The sequence below is a fragment of the Mobula birostris genome, chromosome 31, assembly GCF_030028105.1.
Source record: "Mobula birostris isolate sMobBir1 chromosome 31, sMobBir1.hap1, whole genome shotgun sequence".
NCBI classification, from domain to species: Eukaryota; Metazoa; Chordata; class Chondrichthyes; order Myliobatiformes; family Myliobatidae; genus Mobula; species Mobula birostris.
In genome coordinates, this window is record NC_092400.1 from 30578750 (window position 1) to 30601978 (window position 23229).

Genomic DNA, 23229 nt, shown 5'->3' on the forward strand with positions numbered 1-23229 from the left:
AGGCCTTCTCATGCCCCCTTCTTGCTCTTCTCAGCCCCTTCTTAACCTCCTTTCTTGCTTCCCTATATTCCTCAATAGACCCATCTGATCCTTGCTTCCTAAACCTCATGTATGCTGCCTTCTTCCACCTGACTAGATTTTCCACCTCACTTGTCACCCATGGTTCCTTCACCCTACCATTCTTTATCTTCATCACCGGGACAAATTTATCCCTAACATCCTGCAAGAGATCGCTAAACATCGACCACATGCCCATAGTACATTTCCCTGCAAAAACATCATCCCAATTCACACTCGCAAGTTCTAGCCTTATAGCCTCATAATTTGCCTTTCCCCAATTAAAATTTTTCCTGTCCTCTCTGATTCTATCCTTTTCCATGATAATGCTAAAGGCCAGGGAACACTGGTCACTGTCCCCCAGATGCTCACCCACTGAGAGATCTGTGACCTGACCCGGTTCATTACCTAGTACTAGATCTAGTATGGCGTTCCCCCTAGTCAGCCTGTCCACATACTGTGACAGGAATCCATCCTGGACACACTTAACAAACTCTGCCCCATCTAAACCCTTGGAACTAATCAGGTGCCAATCAATATTAGGGAAGTTAAAGTCACCTATGATAACAACACTGTTATTTTTGCATCTTTCCAAAATCTGCCTCCCAATCTGCTCCTCTGTATCTCTGCTGCTACCGAGGGCCTATAGAATACCCCCAGTAGAGTAATTGCTCCCTTCCTGTTCCTGACTTCCACCTATACTGACTCAAAAGAGGATCCTGCTACATTACCCACCCTTTCTGTAGCTGTAATATCCTTGACCAGTAATGCCACCCCTCCTCCCCTTTTTCTGCCCTCTCTATCCCTTTTAAAGCACTGAAATCCAGGAATATTGAGAATCCATTCCTGCCCTGGTGCCAGCCAAGTCTCTGTAATGGCCACTACATCATAATTCCATGTATGTATCCAAGCTCTCAGTTCATCACCTTTGTTCCTGATGCTTCTTGCATTGAGGTACACACACTTCAGCCCTTCTACCTTACTGTCTTTACACCGTTTATTCTGCTTCTCTTTCCGCAAAGCCTTTCTATATTTTAGATCTGGCTTTACTCCATGCACTTCTTTCACTGCTCTATCGCTCTGGGTCCCATCCCCCTCGCAAATTAGTTTAAACCCTCCCGAACCATGCTAACAAACTTACCTGCAAGGATATTGCTCCCCCTCGAGTTCAGGTGCGACCCATCCAATCAGTACAGGTTCATCTGTACCATCTCCACCGTGATTCCACCACCTATCACACATTCTGCTCTGCACCTCTTTCTGCTTTCAGCATGGACCCCTCGGTCTGTGACTCACTGGTCCTCAGATCCCTCACCCCAACCCGCCTCCCACACCCTCACCAGCGGAACTTTGTAAGTGTAGGATGTGTTACAGCTGACGTCACCAACGGTCAGCCCGCCTCCATCACCAACCAGGGCCCTAAAGAGAGACCCAGGAGATCATACAGATGCCAGTAATCTTGAAGAGCACGCCAACATAGCTGGGGGAACTCTGGAGGTCAGGCAGCATCAATGGAGGGAAATCAACATCCATAATTCGGTCGAGATCCTTCATCAGGATTGGAAAGAAAGGGGGCTGAAGCCAGAATAAGGAGGAGGGATGAGATAGAGGTGGAGTATAAATTAGTGAGGGGGAGAATGGATGGGTGTGGGAGTGGGGATGATTTGAGAAGATGGGAGGTGATCAGTGTAAGCACTAAGGGGCTGAAGAAGAAGGAATCTGATCGGTAAGGACAGGAGACCATAGAAGGAGATGGGGAACCTGGGAGGGTCATGAGGGTGGGGGAGGAAAGAGATCAGAGAATCACCAAAATAGGAAAAAAACTAAAGACAGAGTGTTGACCAGAAGTTAGAGCTTAATGCCATCAGATTAAAGACTACTCAGATGGATTATGAGATATTGCTCCCCCAGATTGTGTTTGGCTTCATCGTGGCAGTGTCCTAAACTGCCCTTCCAGGTGAGGCAGACATTCATGTGCACCTCCCTTAGCTTTCTTTATTGTATCAAGTGCTTCTGATGTGGTGTCCTCTATATTGGTGAGACCAGGTAGAAATTAGACTGGGAATCTCTTATCAGATTCCATCATCTGCAGCTCTTTATCACCTCCACCCATCACTTCCCAGCTTCTGTCCCCATGTTCACTCTCCCTCCTCCATCCGCCTATCATCCCTTCTCACCAGGATTCATCTTGCATTTAGGACAGCAATAAAGTACCTCCATCTCCATCTGTACAAAAGGTTTCCTCATTGCTGTTTCTATGACAATTGTTTATTGACCAGTCACGGCTCTTATCCATGAGCTGAACACCTGAAATCTGGAGGTGCAGTGGTCCACTGTTACTCTGCCCTCTAACCTTTGACCTGTTTGGCACAGGTGACCCTACCAAGAGCCAAAGCAAAAGGCCCTGACTCCAGCCAACGTAACTCTCTGGGTCATTGAGGCACACAAGCCTCCAAGCCCTATGACAAGTTTGTGGTCCTCTTCGAATAGATTTACCCAAGCAACAATTAACCATTTGAGAGGTCAGGTGGACATTGCTAATGCTCAGTGTAAGCATACCAACAATTGTGGAATCATGTAATTTGTTTAAGTTAATATAGAAACATAGAAAATAGGTGCAGGAGCAGCCCATTCAGCCCTTCAAGCCTGTACCGCTATTCAGTATGATCATGGCTGATCATCCAACTCAGAACCCTGTACCTGCCTTCTTTCCATACCCCCCGATCCCTTTAGCCACAAGGGCCATATCTAACTTCCTCTTAAATATAGCCAATGAACTGGCCTCAACTGTTTCCTGTGGCAGAGAATTCCACAGATTTGCCACTCTCTGTGTGAAGAAGTTTTTCCTCATCTCGGTCCTAAAAGGCTTCCCATTTATCCTCAAACTGTGACCCCTCATTCTGGACTTCCCCAACATCGGGAACAATCTTCCTGCATCTAGCCTGTCCAATCCCTTTAGGATTTTATACGTTTCAATAAGATCCCCCCTCAATCTTCTAAATTCCAGAGAGTATAAGCCCAGTCGATCCAGTCTTTCATCATATGAAAGTCCTGCCATCCCAGCAGTCAATCTGGTGAACATTCTTTGTACTCCCTCTATGGCAAGAATGTCTTTCCTCAGATTAGGGGACCAAAACTGCGTGCAATACTCCAGGTGTGGTCTCACCAAGGCCTTGTACAACTGCAGTAGTACCTCCCTGCTCCTGTACTCGAATCCTCTTGCTATGAATGCCAGCATACCATTCGCCTTTTTCACCGCCTGCTGTACCTGCATGCCCACTTTCAATGACTGGTGTATAATGACACCCAGGTCTCGTTGCACCTCCCCTTTTCCTAATTGGCCACCATTCAGATAATAATCTGTTTTCCTGTTCTTGCCACCAAAGTGGATAACCTCACATTTATCCACATTAAATTGTATCTGCCATGAATTTACCCACTCACCTAACCTATCCAAGTCACCCTGCACCCTATTAGCATCCTCCTCACAGCTAACACTGCCGCCCAGCTTCATGTCATCTGCAAACTTGGAGATGCTGCATTTAATTCCTTCATCCAAGTCATTAATATATATCGTAAACAACTGGGGTCCCAGCACTGAGCCTTGCGGTACCCCACTAGTCACTGCCTGCCATTCTGAAAAGGTCCCGTTTATTCCCACTTTTTGCTTCCTGTCTGCCAATCAATTCTCTATCCACATCAATACCATACCCCCAATACCGTGTGCTTTAAGTTTGCACACTAATCTCCTGCGTAGGACCTTGTCAAAAGCCTTTTCAAAATCCAAGTATACTATATCCACTGGTTCTCCCCTATCCACTCTGCTAGTTACATCCTCAATAAATTCTATGAGGTTCATCAGACATGATTTTCCTTTCACAAATCCATGCTGACTTTGTCCGATGATTTCACCGCTTTCCAAATGTGCTGTTATCACATCTTTGATAACTGACTCTAGCACTTTCCCCACCACTGATGTCTATAATTCCCCGGTTTCTCTCTCCCTCCTTTTTTTAAAAAGTGGGGTTACATTAGCCACCCTCCAATCCTTAGGAACTAATCCAGAATCTAAAGAGTTTTGAAAAATTATCACTAATGCATTCACTATTTCTTGGGCTACCTCCTTAAGCACTCTGGGATGCAGACCATCTGGCCCTGGGGATATATCTGCCTTTAATCCCTTCAATTTACCTAACACCACTTCCCTATTAACATGTATTTTCCTCGGTTCCTCCATCTCACTAGACCCTCGATCTCCTACTATTTCCATAAGATTATTTATGTCCTCCTTAGTGAAGACAGAACCAAAGTAATTATTCAATTGGTCTGCCATATCCTTGTTCCCCATGATCAATTCACCTGTTTCTGACTGTAAGGGACCTATATTTGTCTTAACTAATCTTTTTCTTTTCACATATCTATGAAAGCTTTTACAGTCAGTTTTTATGTTCCCTGCCAGTTTTCTCTCATAATCTTTTTTCCCTTTCCTAATTAAGCCCTTTGTCCTCCTCTGCTGGACTCTGAATTTCTCCCAGTTCTCAGGTGTGCCACTTTTTTCTGGCTAATTTGTGTGTTTCTTCTTTGGAATTGATACTATCCCTAATTTCCCTTGTCAGCCACGGGTGCACTACCTTCCCTGGTTTATTCTTTTGCCAAACTGGGATGAACAATTGTTGTAGTTCATCCATGCTATCTTTAAATGCTTGCCATTGCATATCCACCGTCAACCCTTTAAGTATCATTTGCCAGTCTATCTTAGCTAATCCACGTCTCATACCTTCAAAGTTACCCTTCTTTAAATTCAGAACCTTTGTTTCCGAATTAACTATATCACTCTCCATCTTAATGACGAATTCCACCATATTATGGTCACTCTTACCCAAGGGGCCTCGCACGACAAAATTGCTAACTAACCTTCCTCATTGCTCAATACCCAGTCTAGAATGGCCTTCTCTCTAGTTGGTTCATCGACACGTTGGTACAGAAAACCATCTTGCATTCATTCCAAGATATCCTCTTCCTCAGCACCCTTACCATTTAGGTTCACCCAAACCATATGTAGATTGAAGTCACCCATTATAACTGCTGTTCCTTTATTGCACACATTTCTAATTTCCTGTTTATTGCTATCCCCAACCTCACTACTACTGTTAGGTGGCCTGTACACAACTCCCACCAGCGTTTTCTGTCCCTTAGTGTAATGCAACTCTACCCATATCGATTCCACATCCTCCCCGCTAATGTCCTTCCTTTCTATTGTATTAATCTCCTCTTTAACCAGCAATGCCACCCACCTCCTTTTCTTTCATGTCTATCCCTCCTGAATATTGTATATCCCTGAATGTTGAGCTCCCATCCTTGGTCACCCTGGAGTCATGTCTCTGTGATCCCAACTATATCATATTCAGTAATAACTATCTGCACATTCAATTCATCCACCTTGTTACGAATGCTCCTTGCATTGACACACAAAGCCTTCAGGCACGCTTTTACAACACTCTTAGCCCTTATACAATTATGATTTTTGATTTTTGCCCTGGATTTGCCGGCCTGCCACTTTTACTTTTCACCTTACTACTTTTTGCTTCTACCCTCATTTTACACCCCTCTGTCTCTCTGCACTTGTTCCCATTCCCCTGCCACATTAGTTTAAATCCTCTTGAACAACAGGAGCAAACGCTCCCCCTAGGACATTTCAGAATTATCTTCTGGCATGTGTTCATCCCTTCATTATCATCTTTGGGGCCCAGCACAAAATTGAAAATATGTTAAACCAACAAACCAATTTATACTTAATTCTTAAAATGCACAGACTCATTGATAGATTTGTTTCTTAAACCTCTTCTTGATCCTGCAGGGGTCTTTTAAAGTTCTTAAAAGAAAAAAAATGGGACAATTTTGAAACCTTTATTTAGGGATATAGCAATTAATTATTCAGGTTTTAAATGACAAAAGGATCAATTCCACCTCGCTACATCCGTAAAATTGAAGGCAAGTTTAAATTCAGAACCTTAATGCCATCTGCCCCAATCAAAGGTGCTTCCATTTCAATTAAGATCAATATCCAAGGTGAGGGGCTGGGAAACATGCAAATGTGTGTGGAAGAGGAAATTCATACTGGAACTTTCGAATGTTTTCACAATTCCATGCATAATGATGTAGGAAAGGGAGAAGTGAGGTAAGAGTAACACAGTGGGGAACAATGACAGTTAAACTTCAATATTTGTGTCAGATAAAATAGGAAAGATGAAGAATAGCTAATATATAAGAATTCCATTGTGTAAAGTGTTGAATGTGAATTGGGGTTTTTGCGAATCATGTACACGGTTCAAACACCACAATCAAACTTTAGTCAAGATACTTCATCGCTTACCAGGGTCTATAGAACTAGATGAAAGCAATCACACAGAAATGCCAGTGTTCATGCATTTAGACTTTTATTAAAAAAATCATTTCAAATCATATTGGAAATTTCAACAATGAAAATTGCAAAACATTTAGAACTTCAACTAATCTGATTTCATTAAATTTTAATGCTAAAATGAAAATAAAGATCCTTTGGAAGAACACGGTAACTGATGCAATTAATTCTTGAGGACATTAAGGTAAAGCAGTAAGTCATCTCCCCCTCCCCCATCAAACCCAATCTTTTTAGTGGGATTGGTTTTAAAACATTGTAAATTGAAATTGCCACAACAGTTATTTCTGGGTCTCTGAGTGAGACCCGTTTTGTGTGGGAAGTCATAGACCATCAGATTGTGATCAGCCATTCGGAGTTACATTGATCTGAAGAGGAGGTGCAGGTTGCCAGAGTTCCTTTGATATTGTTAATATCTGGCCTCTGCAAAACTGACAACCCATGTTTTCCAGGCTAAGAAGGCAACAAGGTGACAAGCGACAAACCTCGATGGGAATTTATGTCGTTGTCCGACTGACACCCCATCAGTACGGCATTAATACAGAGCGGAAATCGGTCCTTTGTCCCACTTGTGAATGTCAGTGTGGAACGTAGCAGATAGACAGGATAAAGTAACGAAGTGCTAACGACAGAATATAGGAATGCAATAAAATACCAATAAATTATTTTTAATCACAGTTCTCTCAACCGTCCGCAGGAGTAAATCAGCCTCCACGTAGCCGGAGCAGCAGAGAGATGGTGGTTAGTGGTCTGATGTTGTAGTCGGAGAGCAATCGCCCATCCTCCAACTGTTTGCCCTCGTAAACCAGGCGCTGCTGGTCGGGTCTGACCCTTTCCTGCCGATGGACCCGCTCTTTAAACTTCTGCACGGACTCAGAGGGCATCACGTCGTACGTCGAGGTTTTCCCCTTGTCATTCAGGAGAAATATCTGCATGGATTCCTCTTTCCTGACCAGCAACATGACAGTGGGGCTGGGGTTGAGGTTGTAGTAGCTCAGACTTCTCTGGTCCTGCATCTCCACGCTTTGGCCATTTTGCACCATCAGACGCTGTTGCAAAATGGGCACCTTGGTCTTTTCCTGGATTTTCATCTTGAGTGTCGACACTTGAATGGAAGGGTCGACATCAAGTTCGAAACCATCGCCGGTGATAAACCTCACCTGAAGTCTCATCCTGCCAAATCGCTGTGGAGAAAGGAGAAGTGATTAGAGAGTTTTTACATCAGATGTGCATGAACTATGATGTATTAATATGGCATTGCCTATAATATCAACATAATTAGACTATTTACTAAGATCTGTAGACAAGCGGCAAAAGACAAACCACTCTTTCCCTAGCAGTTCTAAAGGAATTTTGAGCCGCAATACTGACAATTGACGGGAGAGGGACTCTGTGAGCCGGTGGGTTTAAACATTTTTGAACTTTGATTCGATTAGCGGCAAAAAAATGTGTAAATGTGTCATTGAGACCGTAGTAAATGTGCAACTTGTTTAGATTTCTAAGCCAGGACCATTCCAACCGCCGCTTAATTGGGGGGGAAAAATCACTTTTGTCACATCGCGTTAATGGTGTACCGGGGAGAGGACTCGGACTTGTTGCATTGCCGTCTGATATGGAGGGGCCACGACACAGGGTCAGAAAAAGCTGCTGAGGGTGGTAAACTCATCCAGCTCCATCATGGGCACCAATAGAGAGTATCTTCAAAAGGTGATGTCTCAAGGAGAATGCATCGATCAGTATGTGCCTGCAGGTCATGCCCGCTTCTCATTGCTAGCATCAGCGAGGAGCCTGCGGACTCACGCTCAACGTTTCATGAACAGATACTGAACAGTATTTCTGCCCCCCCCCCCCACACACACACGTATATATACTCTGTGTGTGTGTGTGTGTGTGTGTATGCTATTATAATTTCTATTATATGTTATATGGAGTTCAACCCGGAGAAGTGTGAGGTGGTACACTTTGGAAGGACAAACTCCAAGGCAGAGTACAAAGTAAATGGCAGGATACTTGGTAGTGTGGAGGAGCAGAGGGATCTCGGGGTACATGTCCACAGATCTCCGAAAGTTGCCTCACAGCTGGATAGGGTAGTTAAGAAAGCTTATGGGGTGTTAGCTTTCATAAGTCGAGGGACAGAGTTTAAGAGTCGCGAAGTAATGATTCAGCTCTATAAAACTCTGGTTAGGTCACACTTGGAATATTGTGTCCAGTTCTGGTCACCTCACTATAGGAAGGATGTGGAAGCATTGGAAAGGATACAGAGGAGATTTACCAGGATGCTGCCTGGTTTAGAAAGTATGCATTATGATCAGAGATTAAGGGAGCTAGGGCTTTACTCTTTGGAGAGAAGGAGGATGAGACGAGACATGATAGAGGTGTACAAGATAATAAGAGGAATAGATAGAGTGGATAGCCAGCGCCTCTTCCCCAGGGCACCACTGCTCAATACAAGAAGACATGGCTTTAAGGAAAGGGGTGGGAAGTTCAAGGGGGATATTAGAGGAAGGTTTTTTACTCAGGGAGTGGTTGGTGCGTGGAACGCACTGCCTGAGTCAGTGGTGGAGGCAGATACACTAGTGAAGTTTAAGAGTCTACTAGACAGGTATATGGAGGAATCTAAGATGGGGGCTTATATGGGAGGCAGGGTTTGAGGATCGGCACGACATTGTGGGCCGAAGGGCCTGTACTGTGCTGTACTATTCTATATTATATACTGCATTGTACTGCCGCCGCAAATTACCAAGTTTATCGGTTTAAATTAGTGGTGATCACCCCAATTCTGATACTAAAATCGATTCTGCTGCGAATGAACTCCATTTTACTTTCAACCAAACATTCAATCCCCCTGCTTTCCTGCAAAGAAAGTGTTCACTCCCGACCCAGACTTCCCGAGTCACTCAATTTACACGCAAATTATTGTCGTGACATGAGCGAAGATTTCATGCACCGTTTTAACAAGACCGTCACTCTACATCAGCCGATTAACGGGTTTCACCGAACCGTGAGCCTATCAATCTGAGAAGGAGTGGCCATTCGGCCTGCACCGCTATTCAATGATATCCCCGATGATCCTTTACCTCGCCGCTAGTTGACAACAATTTGTCGCGTATCTATTGCCCCTTTCTGTAAAGTTAGTTTTCTATTAACTTGTTCTCGCCCCGTGTTTTGTCAGCGGTAGAGACTACATTTCCTGCCCGGTTCAGAGGATCTTAGTAATTTAAATTATATTGTCAATGTTGTAAACAGCTAGATAAAAATGAGAACTTTGAGATAATCAAATAAATTCTTACAATTTTTGTCGACAGTGCAGGAAGTCAGGACGAATCTGAAGAAAATCTAATCAGTGGCTTTTTTCTTTGCCCCTTATTCTGCACCGACTTTCAGCTCCGGTCCGGGTAAATCAATAGAAATTCTCCGGCTGCTGCTGATCGGTATCCCCGCTCCCGCAACTCTGCGTCTCTCCGCCTCCCCCGGCTCGCTTTATCTTCTGCTCCCGTTTCTGAACGTCACCGCGCCGCTGGGCTGATCTCAAGGCCCGCTGTCGCTGTGTTGACAAACAAACCAATCAGGTTCCAGCCGAAGTTTCGTTTCCGAAAAATTCCCCGCAGTGAATTGGAAACGTTTTCGCCCTGTTACAGGGTTCAACGCTATCGGCTGATTCACTTTCGGATTCCGTTCTGGTGTCAGCATCTGCAACAATAACACAGGCACAGGGAGCCGAAAATGTGAAGCCCGGTCTTGACCGGAAAATAACCTTAAACGTGTCATCTCTGAATGCATTTATCTGGTTCATTCAGTGACATCGTAAGTGATAAAATGCTCGAATCAACCAAACAATACAACAGAACTGTGCCCAATCCAGATCACCTGTATTTCCCCATCTTTCTTGCCCATTTCCCCGTGGGCTGAGCAACCGTAGTGCTACCCCGTTTCCCGAGCTTCTCCCCATCCAGCATATCAATCTTTTCAACGTCCACCATCTCCACCGTTATTCCACAACCCGTCACACATTCTGCTCTGCACCTCTTTCTGCTCTCGGCATGGCCTCCTCGGTCCGTAACTCACAGGTCCTCAGATCCCTCCCCCCACCCCACCTCCCCCACCCCCACCAGCGAAACTTCATAGGATGTGTTGCAGTTGACCTCTCCAATGGTCAGCCCGCCTCCATCACCAACCAGGGCCCTAAAGAGAGACCCAGGAGATCATACAGATGCCAGGAATCTTGAAGAGCACGCCAAAATAGTTGGGGGAACTCTGGAGGTCAGGCAGCATCAATGAAGGGAAATCAACATCCATAATTCACTCGAGATCCTTCATCAGGATTGGAAAGAAAGGGGGCTGAAGCCAGAATAAGGAGAAGGGATGAGATAGAGGTTGAGTATAAAGTAGTGAGGGGGAAAATGGATGGGTGTGGGAGTGGGGATGATGTGAGAAGATGGGAGGTGATCGGTGTAAGCGCTAAGGGGCTGAAGAAGAAGGAATCAGATCGGAAAGGACAGGGGACCATGGAAGGAGATGGGGATCCTGGGAGGGTCATGAGGGTGGGGGAGGAAAGACGTGAGAGGATCACTAAAATAAGAAAAAAACTAAAGGGGAGGTGTTGACCAGAACTTAGAGTTTAATGCTATGACTACTCAGACCGAGTATGAGATATTGCTCCCCCAGATTGTGTTTGGCTTCATCGTGGCAGTGTCCTAAACTGCCCTTCCAGCTGAGGCGGACATTCGTGTGTACCTCCCTTGGCTTTCTTTATTGTAGCAACTGATTCTGATGTGGTGTCCTCTATATTGGTGAGACCAGGTGGAAATTAGACTGGGAATCTCTTATCAGATTCCATCATCTGCAGCTCTTTATCACCTCCACCCATCACTTCCCAGCTTCTGTCCCCATGTCCACTCTCCCTCCTCTATCCACCTATCATCCCTTCTCACCTGGATCCTTCTGGTGTTTAGGACAGCAATAAAGGACCTCCATCTCCATCTGGACACAAGGTTTCTTCATTGCTGTTTCTGTGACAATTATTTTTTGACCAGTCACCGTTCTTATCCATGAGCTGAACACCTGAACCAGGAGATGTGGTGGTCCACTGTTAGAGTGCCCTCTGTTAGAGTGAAGTTTTTTGGATAGATGATTTGTTTACACTTAAATGACTTTTGCCACCAGCCTTCTATTTGACAAAGTATTGTGGATTGAGTCCACAACAATGCGCTTCCTAAAAAGGTGTGAATTCCAGATGCTTCTGGCGCTGTAGTTTGACCAGATACTGTAGTTTCAAAGACAGTATTATCTGTACTTTATAAATATTAATTGTCTTCTATGTTAGCATGTAAGATGCCAAATAAATGTATTGTGGATTTAACTAAAGGCAATGGATACCAACCCAGACATGTTGGCGTCGGAAGGAAAGGATGAAATCCGAAGATGTGATGTTTATATGTAGCTTCAAAAGGAAGCATTGTCTATAACTTTTTAGGTAGCGATTGCCTTTGAGTTTAGCATATAAATATAGAGCCCATACTGGACTAGCAGACCTTTCTACCGGAAGCGTCTCCGTCCCTATGATGCCTGCTTGTTGTGTCGAATGTCGAATAAAGACAGGCTTGTATCTACCAGTAACTCTGACTCTCCAGTGATTTCATCCACGTTACAACACCCTCTACCCTTTGACCTGTTTGGCGCACGTGACTCTACCAAGAGCCAAAGCAAAAGGCCCTGACTCCAGCCAATGTAACTCTCTGGGTCATTGAGGCACACAAGCCTCCAAGTCCTTTGACAAGGTTGTGGTCCTCTTGGAATAGATTTACCTGAGCAATCATTAACTATTTGAGAGGTCAGGTGGACATTGCTAATGCTCAGTATAAGCATACTAAAAATTGTGGAATCATATAATTTGTTTAAGTTAATATGTAGAATTATCTTCTGGCATGTGTTATTGCCTTAATTATTATCTTTGGGACTCAGCACAAAATTGAAAAAATGTTAAACCATCAATTTACACCTAATTCTTAAAATGCACAGACTCATTGATAGATTTGTTTCCTTCACTTCTTCTTGATCCTGCAGGAGTCTATTAAAGTTCTTAAAGGAAAAAAAATATGGGACAATTTTGAAATCTTTATTTATGGCTACAGCAATTGATTATTCAGGTTTTAAATGACAAAAGGATCAATTCCACCTCACTACATCAGCAAAATTGGAGGTGAGTTTAAATTCAGAACCTTAATACCATCCGCCCCAATCAAAGGTGGTTCCATTTCAATTAAGATCAATATCTTAAGACAATAATAAGACAATAACCTATCCCTCAACGTCAGCAAGACGAAGGAATTGCTTGTTGACTTCAGAAGGAGTAGCGGACCGCACAACCCAATTTACATCGGTGGTGTGCAAGTGGAACAGGTCAAAAGCTTTAAGTTCCTCGGGGTCAATATCACAAATGACCTGACTTGGTCCAACCAAGCAGAGTTCACTGCCAAGAAGGCCCACCAGCGCCTTTGCTTCCTGAGAAAACTAAAGAAATTTGGCCTGTCCCCTAAAACCCTCACTAATTTTTATAGATGCACCGCAGAAAGCATTCTTCTAGGGTGCATCACAACCTGGTGTGGAAGTTGTCCTGTCGAAGACTGAAAGAAGCTGTGGAAGATCGTGAACATGGCGCAGCACATCACACAAGCCAATCTTCCGTCCGTGGACTCATGGTACACCGCATGCTGTCGGAGAAGTGTTGCCGGGATAATCAAGGACACCACCCAGCCAGCCAACAGACTTTTTGTCCCTCTTCCCTCCGGGAGAAGGCTCAGGAGCTTGAAGACTCGTATGGCCAGATTTGGGAACAGCTTCTTTCCTACTGTGATAAGATTGCTGAACAGATCCTGAGCCAGATCTGGGCCGTACCCTCCAAATATCCAGACCTGCCTCTCGGTTTTTTTGCACTACCTTACTTTCCATTTTTCTATTTTGTATTTATGAAATATAATTTAAAATTTTAATACTAATTTTAACTATTTTAATATTTAATATTTGTAATCCAGGGAGTGTAAATTGTAGATTCAAATATTGCAGTGATGATTGTACATTCTAGTACTAGTTGTTTGGCGACAATAAAGTATAAAGTATATCCTAGGCAAGGGACTGGCAAACATGCAACTGTGTGCAGAAGAGGGAATTCATACTGGAACTTTCGAAAACTGTTATCACAATTCCATGCATAATGATGTAGGAAAGGGAGAAGTGAGGTAAGAGTAACACAGTGGGGAATAGTGACAGTTAAACTTCAATATTTGCTTCAGATAAAATAGGAAAGATGCAGAATAACTAATATAATAATTCCATTGTGTAAAAGTGTTGAATGTGAATTGGGGTTTTTGAATTTCATGTACACGGTTCAAATGCCACAATCAAACTTTGGTCAAGATACTTCATCTCTTACCAGGGTCTATAGAACTAGATGAAAGCAATCACACAGAAATGCCAGTGTTCATGCATTTAGACGTTTATTAAAAAAATCATTTCAAATCATATTGGAAATTTCAACAATGAAAATTGCAAAATATTTAGAACCTCAACTAATCTGATTTCATTAAATTTTAATGCTAAAATGAAAATAAAGATCCTTTGGAAGAACACGGTAACTGATGCAATTAATTCTTGAGGACATTAAGGTAAAGCAGTAAGTCATCTCCCCCTCCCCCATCAAACCCAATCTTTTAGTGGGATTTGTTTTAAAACATTGTAAACTGAAATTGAGTGAGATCCGTTTTGTGTGGGAAGTCAGACCATCGGATTGTGATCAGCCATTCGGAGTTATATTGATCTGAACAGGAGGTGCAGGTTGCCAGATTTCCTTTGATATTGTTAATATCTGGCCTCTGCAAAACTGACAACCCATGTTTTCCAGGCTAAGAAGGCAACAAGGTGATAAGCGACAAACCTCGATGGGAATTTATGTCATCGTCCGACTGACACCCCATCAGTGCAACATTAATACGGAGCGGAAATCGGTCCTTTGTCCCACTTGTGAATGCCAGTGTGGAACGTAGCAGATAGACAGGATAATGTAACAAAGTGCTAACGACAGAATATAGGAATGCAATAAAATACCTATAAATTATTTTTAATCACAGTTTTCTCAACCGTCCGCAGGAGTAAATCAGCCTCCACGTAGCCGGAGCAGCAGAGAGATGGTGGTTAGTGGTTTGATGTTGTAGTCGGAGAGCAATCGCCCATCCTCCAACTGTTTGCCCTCGTAAACCAGGCGCTGCTGGTCGGGTCTGACCCCTTCCTGCCGATGGACCCGCGCTTTAAAATTCTGCACGGACTCAGAGGGCATCACGTCGTACGTCGAGGTTTTCCCCTTGTCATTCAGGAGAAATATCTGCATTGATTCCTCTTTCCTGACCAGCAACATGACGGTGGGGCTGGGGCTGAGGTTGTAGTAGCTCAGACTTCTCTGGTCCTGCATCTCCACGCTTTGGCCATTTTGCACCATCAGACGCTGTTGCAAAATGGGCACCTTGGTCTTTTCCTGGATTTTCATCTTGAGAGTCGACACTTGAATGGAAGGGTCGACATCAAGTTCGAAACCATCGCCGGTGATAAACCTCACCTGAAGTCTCATCCTGTCAAATCGCTGTGGAGAAAGGAGAAGTGAATAGAGAGTTTTTACAACAGATGTGCATGAACTATGATGTATTAATATGGCATTGCCTATAATATCAACATAATTAGACTATTTACTAAGATCTGTAGACAAGCGGGAAAAGACAGACCCCTCTTTCCCCAGCAGTTCTGAATGTGCGACAGGAATTTTGAGCCGCAATACTGACAATTGACGGGAGAGGGACTCCGTGAGCCGGTGGGTTTAAACATTTTTGAACTTGATTGGATCAGCGGCAAAAAAATGTGTAAATGTTACCCATTGGAACCGTAGTAAATGTGCAACTTGTTTAGATTTCTAAGCCAGGACCATTCCAACCGCCGCTTAATAGGGAAAAAAATCACTTCTGTCACATCGTGTTAATGGTGTACCGGGGAGAGCATTCGGACTTGTTGCATCACCGTCTGATATGGAGGGGCCACGGCACAGGGTCAGAAAAAGCTGCTGAGGGTGGTAAACTCATCCAGCTCCATCATGGGCACCAACAGAGGGTATCTTCAAAAGGTGGTACCTCATGGAGAAGGCATCGATCATTCTGGGCCTGCAGGTCATGCCCGCTTCTCATTGCTACCATCAGTTGGAGCCTGAAGTCTCACGCTCAACGTTTTAGTAACAGATGAACTAATGAACAGTATTTTTGTCTCTCTCACACACACACACACACACACACACACACACACACACACACTCGTATATTTTGTGTGTGTGTGTGCGCGTGTGTGTATGCTATTATAATTTATATTATATGTCATGTACTGCATTGTACTGCCGCCCCAAATGCCAAATTTATCGATTTAAATTAGTGGTGATCACCCGAATTCTGATTCTAAATCGATTCTGCTGCGAATGAACTCCATTTTACTTTCAACCAAACATTCACCCTCCACCCCCGCTTTCCTGCACAGAAAGTGTTCACTCCTGACCCAGACTTCCCGAGTCACTGAATTCACACGCAAATTATTGTCGTGACATGAACGAAGATGTCATGCACCGTTTTAACAAGACCGTCACTCTACATCAGCCGATTAATGGGTTTCACCGAACCGTGAGCCTATCAATCTGAGAAGCAGGAGTGGCCATTCGGCCTGCACCGCTATTCAATGATATCCCCGATGATTCTTTACCTCGCCGCTAGTTGACAACAATTTGTCGCGTATCTATTGCCCCTTTCTGTAAAGTAAGTTTTCTACTAACTTGTTCTCGCCCCGCGTTTTGTCAGCGGTAGAGACTACATTTCCTGCCCGGTTCAGAGGATCTTAGTAATTTAAATTATATTGTCAATGTTGTAAACAGCTAGATAAAAATGAGAACTTTGAGATAATCAAATAAAGTCTTACAATTTTTGTCGACAGTACCGGAAGTCAGGACGAGTCTGAAGAAAATCTGATCCGCAGCTTTTTTTCTTTGCCCCTTATTCTGCACCGACTTTCAGCTCCGGTCCGGGTAAATCAATAGAAATTCTCCGGCTGCTGCTGATCGGTATCCCCGCTCCCGCAACTCTGAGTCTCTCCGCCTCCCCCGGCTCGCTTTATCTTCTGCTCCAGTTTCTGAACGTCACCGCGCCGCTGGGCCGATCTCACGGCCCGCTGTCGCTGTGTTGACAAACAAACCAATCAGGTTCCAGCCGAAGTTTCGTTTCCGAAAAATTCCCCGCAGTGAGTTGGAAACGTATTCGCCCTGTTACAGGGTTCAACGCTATCGGCTGATTCACTTTCGGATTCCGTTCTGGTGTCAGCATTTGCAACAATAACACAGGCACAGGGAAGCCGAGAATGTGAAGCCCGATCTTGACCGAAAAATAACCTGAAACATGTCACCGCTGAATACATTAATCTGGTTCATTCAGTGACAACCTAAGTGATAAGATGCTCGAATCCACCCAAACAATACAACACAACTGTGCCCAATCCACATCACCTCTATTTCCCCATCTTTCTTGCCCATCTCCCCGTGGGCAGACAGCCGTAGTGTTACCCCGTTTCCCGAGCTTCACCCCATCCAGCATATCAATCTTTTCAACGTCCACCATCTCCACCGTGATTCCATCATTTGTAACACGTTCTGCTCAGCACCTCTTTCTGTTTTCGGCATGGACCCCTCGGTCCGTGGCTCACAGGTCCCCAGATCCCTCCCCCCACCCCACCTCCCCCACCCCCACCAGCGAAACTTCATAGGATGTGTTGCAGCTGACCTCTCCAATGGTCAGCCCGCCTCCATCACCCACCAGGTCCCTACAGAGAGACCCAGGAGATCATACAGACGCCAGGAATCTTGAAGAGCAGTCAAAATAGTTGGGGGAACTCTGGAGGTCAGGCAGCATCAATGGAGGGAAATGAACATCCATAATTCACTCGAGATCCTTCATCAGGATTGGAAAGAAAGGGGGCTGAAGCCAGAATAAGGAGGAGGGATGAGAGAGAGGTGGAGTATAAATTAGTGAGGGGGAGAATGGATGGGTGTGGGAGTGGGGATGATGTGAGAAGATGGGAGGTGTAGGTGTAAGCGCTAAGGGGCTGAAGAAGAAGGAATCTGATTGGAAAGGACAGGAGACCATGGAAGGAGATGGGGATCCTGGGAGGGTCATGAGGGTGGGGGAGGAAAGAGGTGAGGGGATCACCAAAATAGGAAAAAAAATAAAGGGAGCGTGTTGACCAGAGGTCAGAGGTTAATGCCGTCAGGCTAAAGACTACTCAGACTGAGTATGAGATATTGCCTCTCCCAGATTGTGTTTGGCTTCATCGTGGCAGTGTCCTAAACTGCCCTTCCAGGTGAGGCGGACATTCACGTGCACCTCCCTTGGCTTTCTTTATTGTAGCAACTGCTTCTGATGTGGTGTCCTCTATATTGGTGAGACCAGGTGGAAATTAGACTGGGAATCTCTTATCAGATTCCATCATCTGCAGCTCTTTATCACCTCCACCCATCACTTCCCAGCTTCTGTCCCCATGTCCACTCTCCCTCCTCTATCCACCTATCATCCCTTCTCACCTGGATCCTTCTGGTGTTTAGGACAGCAATAAAGGACCTCCATCTCCATCTGGACACAAGGTTTCTTCATTGCTGTTTCTGTGACAATTATTTTTTGACCAGTCACTGCTCTTATCCATGAGCTGAACACCTGAACCTGGAGATGTGGTGGTCCACTGTTAGAGTGCCCTCTGTTAGAGTGAATTTTTTTGGATAGATGATTTGTTTACACTTAAATGACTTTTGCCACCAGACTTCTATTTGACAAAGTACTGTGGATTGAGTCCACAACAATGCGCTTCCTAAGAAGGTGTGAATACCAGATGCTTCTGGTGCCATAGCTTGACCAGATGCTGTAGTTTCAAAGACAGTATTATCTGTACTTTATGAATATTAATTGTCTTGTATGGTAGCACGTAAAATGCCAAATAAATGTATTGTGGATTTAACTAAAGGCTGTGGATACCAACCCAGACATGTTGGTGTCGGAAGGAAAGGATGAAATCCGAAGATGTGATGTTTGTATGTAGCTTCATAAGGAAGCATTGTCTATAACTTTTTAGGTAGTGATGGCCTTTGATAGCATATAAATATCTGAACCCACATTGGACTAGCAGACCTTTCTACCGGAAGCGTCTCCGTCCATATGATGCCTGCTTGTTGTGTCGAATGTCGAATAAAGAAGCTGGTTTGAATCTACCAGTGACTCTGACTCTCCAGTAATGTCATCCACGCTACAACACCCTCTACCCTTTGACCTGTTTGGCACACGTGACCCTACCAAGAGCCAAAGCAAAAGGCTCTGACTCCAGGCAACATAACTCTCTGGGTCATTGAGGCACACAAGCCTCCAAGTCCTATGACAAGGTAGTGATCCTCTTGGAATAGATTCACCTGAGCAATCATTAACTATTTGAGAGGTCAGGTGCACATTGCTAATGCTCAGTGTAAGCATACTAAAAATTGTGGAATCATATAATTTGTTTAAGTTAATATGTAGAATTATCTTCTGGCATGTGTTAATGCCTTAATTATTATCTTTGGGACTCAGCACAAAATTGAAAAGATGTTAAACCATCAATTTACACCTAAATCTTAAAATGCACAGACTCATTGATAGATTTGTTTCCTTCGCCTCTTCTTGATCCTGCAGGAGTCTATTAAAGTTCTTAAAGTAAAATTCTAGGACAATTAAAGGACAATTTGGAAACCTTTATTCAGGGCTACAGCAATTAATTATTCAGGTTTTAAATGACAAAAGGATCAATTCCACCTCGCTACATCAGCAAAATTGGAGGTGAGTTTAAATTCAGAACCTTAATACCATCCGCCCCAATCAAAGGTGGTTCCATTTCAATTAAGATCAATATCTTAAGACAATAATAAGACAATAACCTATCCCTCAACGTCAGCAAGACGAAGGAATTGCTTGTTGACTTCAGAAGGAGTAGCGGACCGCACAACCCAATTTACATCGGTGGTGTGCAAGTGGAACAGGTCAAAAGCTTTAAGTTCCTCGGGGTCAATATCACAAATGACCTGACTTGGTCCAACCAAGCAGAGTTCACTGCCAAGAAGGCCCACCAGCGCCTTTGCTTCCTGAGAAAACTAAAGAAATTTGGCCTGTCCCCTAAAACCCTCACTAATTTTTATAGATGCACCGCAGAAAGCATTCTTCTAGGGTGCATCACAACCTGGTGTGGAAGTTGTCCTGTCGAAGACTGAAAGAAGCTGTGGAAGATCGTGAACATGGCGCAGCACATCACACAAGCCAATCTTCCGTCCGTGGACTCATGGTACACCGCATGCTGTCGGAGAAGTGTTGCCGGGATAATCAAGGACACCACCCAGCCAGCCAACAGACTTTTTGTCCCTCTTCCCTCCGGGAGAAGGCTCAGGAGCTTGAAGACTCGTATGGCCAGATTTGGGAACAGCTTCTTTCCTACTGTGATAAGATTGCTGAACAGATCCTGAGCCAGATCTGGGCCGTACCCTCCAAATATCCAGACCTGCCTCTCGGTTTTTTTGCACTACCTTACTTTCCATTTTTCTATTTTGTATTTATGAAATATAATTTAAAATTTTAATACTAATTTTAACTATTTTAATATTTAATATTTGTAATCCAGGGAGTGTAAATTGTAGATTCAAATATTGCAGTGATGATTGTACATTCTAGTACTAGTTGTTTGGCGACAATAAAGTATAAAGTATATCCTAGGCAAGGGACTGGCAAACATGCAACTGTGTGCAGAAGAGGGAATTCATACTGGAACTTTCGAAAACTGTTATCACAATTCCATGCATAATGATGTAGGAAAGGGAGAAGTGAGGTAAGAGTAACACAGTGGGGAATAGTGACAGTTAAACTTCAATATTTGCTTCAGATAAAATAGGAAAGATGCAGAATAACTAATATAATAATTCCATTGTGTAAAAGTGTTGAATGTGAATTGGGGTTTTTGAATTTCATGTACACGGTTCAAATGCCACAATCAAACTTTGGTCAAGATACTTCATCTCTTACCAGGGTCTATAGAACTAGATGAAAGCAATCACACAGAAATGCCAGTGTTCATGCATTTAGACGTTTATTAAAAAAATCATTTCAAATCATATTGGAAATTTCAACAATGAAAATTGCAAAATATTTAGAACCTCAACTAATCTGATTTCATTAAATTTTAATGCTAAAATGAAAATAAAGATCCATTGGAAGAATACAGTAACTGAAGCAAACAATTCTTGAGGTCGTTAAGGTAAAGCAGTAAGTCATCTCCCCCTCCCCCATCAAACCCAATCTTTTAGTGGGATTTGTTTTAAAACATTGTAAACTGAAATTGAGTGAGATCCGTTTTGTGTGGGAAGTCAGACCATCGGATTGTGATCAGCCATTCGGAGTTATATTGATCTGAACAGGAGGTGCAGGTTGCCAGATTTCCTTTGATATTGTTAATATCTGGCCTCTGCAAAACTGACAACCCATGTTTTCCAGGCTAAGAAGGCAACAAGGTGATAAGCGACAAACCTCGATGGGAATTTATGTCATCGTCCGACTGACACCCCATCAGTGCAACATTAATACGGAGCGGAAATCGGTCCTTTGTCCCACTTGTGAATGCCAGTGTGGAACGTAGCAGATAGACAGGATAATGTAACAAAGTGCTAACGACAGAATATAGGAATGCAATAAAATACCTATAAATTATTTTTAATCACAGTTTTCTCAACCGTCCGCAGGAGTAAATCAGCCTCCACGTAGCCGGAGCAGCAGAGAGATGGTGGTTAGTGGTTTGATGTTGTACTCGGAGAGCAATCGCCCAACCTCCAACTGTTTGCCCTCGTAAACCAGGCGCTGCTGGTCGGGTCTGACCCCTTCCTGCCGATGGACCCGCGCTTTAAAATTCTGCACGGACTCAGAGGGCATCACGTCGTACGTCGAGGTTTTCCCCTTGTCATTCAGGAGAAATATCTGCATTGATTCCTCTTTCCTGACCAGCAACATGACGGTGGGGCTGGGGCTGAGGTTGTAGTAGCTCAGACTTCTCTGGTCCTGCATCTCCACGCTTTGGCCATTTTGCACCATCAGACGCTGTTGCAAAATGGGCACCTTGGTCTTTTCCTGGATTTTCATCTTGAGAGTCGACACTTGAATGGAAGGGTCGACATCAAGTTCGAAACCATCGCCGGTGATAAACCTCACCTGAAGTCTCATCCTGTCAAATCGCTGTGGAGAAAGGAGAAGTGAATAGAGAGTTTTTACAACAGATGTGCATGAACTATGATGTATTAATATGGCATTGCCTATAATATCAACATAATTAGACTATTTACTAAGATCTGTAGACAAGCGGGAAAAGACAGACCCCTCTTTCCCCAGCAGTTCTGAATGTGCGACAGGAATTTTGAGCCGCAATACTGACAATTGACGGGAGAGGGACTCCGTGAGCCGGTGGGTTTAAACATTTTTGAACTTGATTGGATCAGCGGCAAAAAAATGTGTAAATGTTACTCATTGGAACCGTAGTAAATGTGCAACTTGTTTAGATTTCTAAGCCAGGACCATTCCAACCGCCGCTTAATAGGGAAAAAAATCACTTCTGTCACATCGTGTTAATGGTGTACCGGGGAGAGCATTCGGACTTGTTGCATCACCGTCTGATATGGAGGGGCCACGGCACAGGGTCAGAAAAAGCTGCTGAGGGTGGTAAACTCATCCAGCTCCATCATGGGCACCAACAGAGGGTATCTTCAAAAGGTGGTACCTCATGGAGAAGGCATCGATCATTCTGGGCCTGCAGGTCATGCCCGCTTCTCATTGCTACCATCAGTTGGAGCCTGAAGTCTCACGCTCAACGTTTTAGTAACAGATGAACTAATGAACAGTATTTTTGTCTCTCTCTCACACACACACACACACACACACACACACACTCGTATATTTTGTGTGTGTGTGTGCGCGTGTGTGCATGCTATTATAATTTATATTATATGTCATGTACTGCATTGTACTGCCGCCCCAAATGCCAAATTTATCGATTTAAATTAGTGGTGATCACCCGAATTCTGATTCTAAATCGATTCTGCTGCGAATGAACTCCATTTTACTTTCAACCAAACATTCACCCTCCACCCCCGCTTTCCTGCACAGAAAGTGTTCACTCCTGACCCAGACTTCCCGAGTCACTGAATTCACACGCAAATTATTGTCGTGACATGAACGAAGATGTCATGCACCGTTTTAACAAGACCGTCACTCTACATCAGCCGATTAATGGGTTTCACCGAACCGTGAGCCTATCAATCTGAGAAGCAGGAGTGGCCATTCGGCCTGCACCGCTATTCAATGATATCCCCGATGATTCTTTACCTCGCCGCTAGTTGACAACAATTTGTCGCGTATCTATTGCCCCTTTCTGTAAAGTAAGTTTTCTACTAACTTGTTCTCGCCCCGCGTTTTGTCAGCGGTAGAGACTACATTTCCTGCCCGGTTCAGAGGATCTTAGTAATTTAAATTATATTGTCAATGTTGTAAACAGCTAGATAAAAATGAGAACTTTGAGATAATCAAATAAAGTCTTACAATTTTTGTCGACAGTACCGGAAGTCAGGACGAATCTGAAGAAAATCT

General features: G+C 43.9%; 3 protein-coding genes across 4 annotated transcripts in view; all 3 read right to left on the bottom strand.

Moving 5' to 3' along the window:
- Positions 1 to 6477: 6477 nt before the first annotated feature.
- Positions 6478 to 10030, bottom strand: LOC140190689 (uncharacterized). The gene is made up of 2 exons (XM_072247491.1): positions 9766 to 10030; positions 6478 to 7659 (listed from the first exon to the last, which is right to left on the bottom strand). Exon 2 carries the CDS (start codon positions 7645 to 7647, stop codon positions 7180 to 7182), a length of 468 nt encoding a protein of 155 aa, XP_072103592.1. The 5' UTR covers positions 7648 to 7659; positions 9766 to 10030; the 3' UTR covers positions 6478 to 7179.
- A 3921-nt stretch (positions 10031 to 13951) lies between these two features.
- On the bottom strand, positions 13952 to 16690 carry LOC140190997 (polyubiquitin-like). Of its 2 annotated transcripts, none has more exons than XM_072248041.1 (2): positions 16487 to 16690; positions 13952 to 15104 (listed from the first exon to the last, which is right to left on the bottom strand). In XM_072248041.1, exon 2 carries the CDS (start codon positions 15090 to 15092, stop codon positions 14625 to 14627), a length of 468 nt encoding a protein of 155 aa, XP_072104142.1. In that variant the 5' UTR covers positions 15093 to 15104; positions 16487 to 16690; the 3' UTR covers positions 13952 to 14624. The 2 variants fall into 2 exon arrangements, with proteins under 2 accessions (XP_072104142.1, XP_072104141.1); XM_072248040.1 differs by having other exon boundaries at positions 16469 to 16689.
- Positions 16691 to 20672: 3982 nt separating this feature from the next.
- Positions 20673 to 23229, bottom strand: part of LOC140190922 (polyubiquitin-B-like) — a 65311-nt gene continuing 62754 nt past the window's right edge. Inside the window, exon 4 of the mRNA XM_072247883.1 lies at positions 20673 to 21815. Within this exon, the coding sequence (XP_072103984.1) occupies positions 21346 to 21815 (470 nt within the window). The 3' untranslated portion in view covers positions 20673 to 21345. The remainder of the gene's footprint in view (positions 21816 to 23229) is intronic.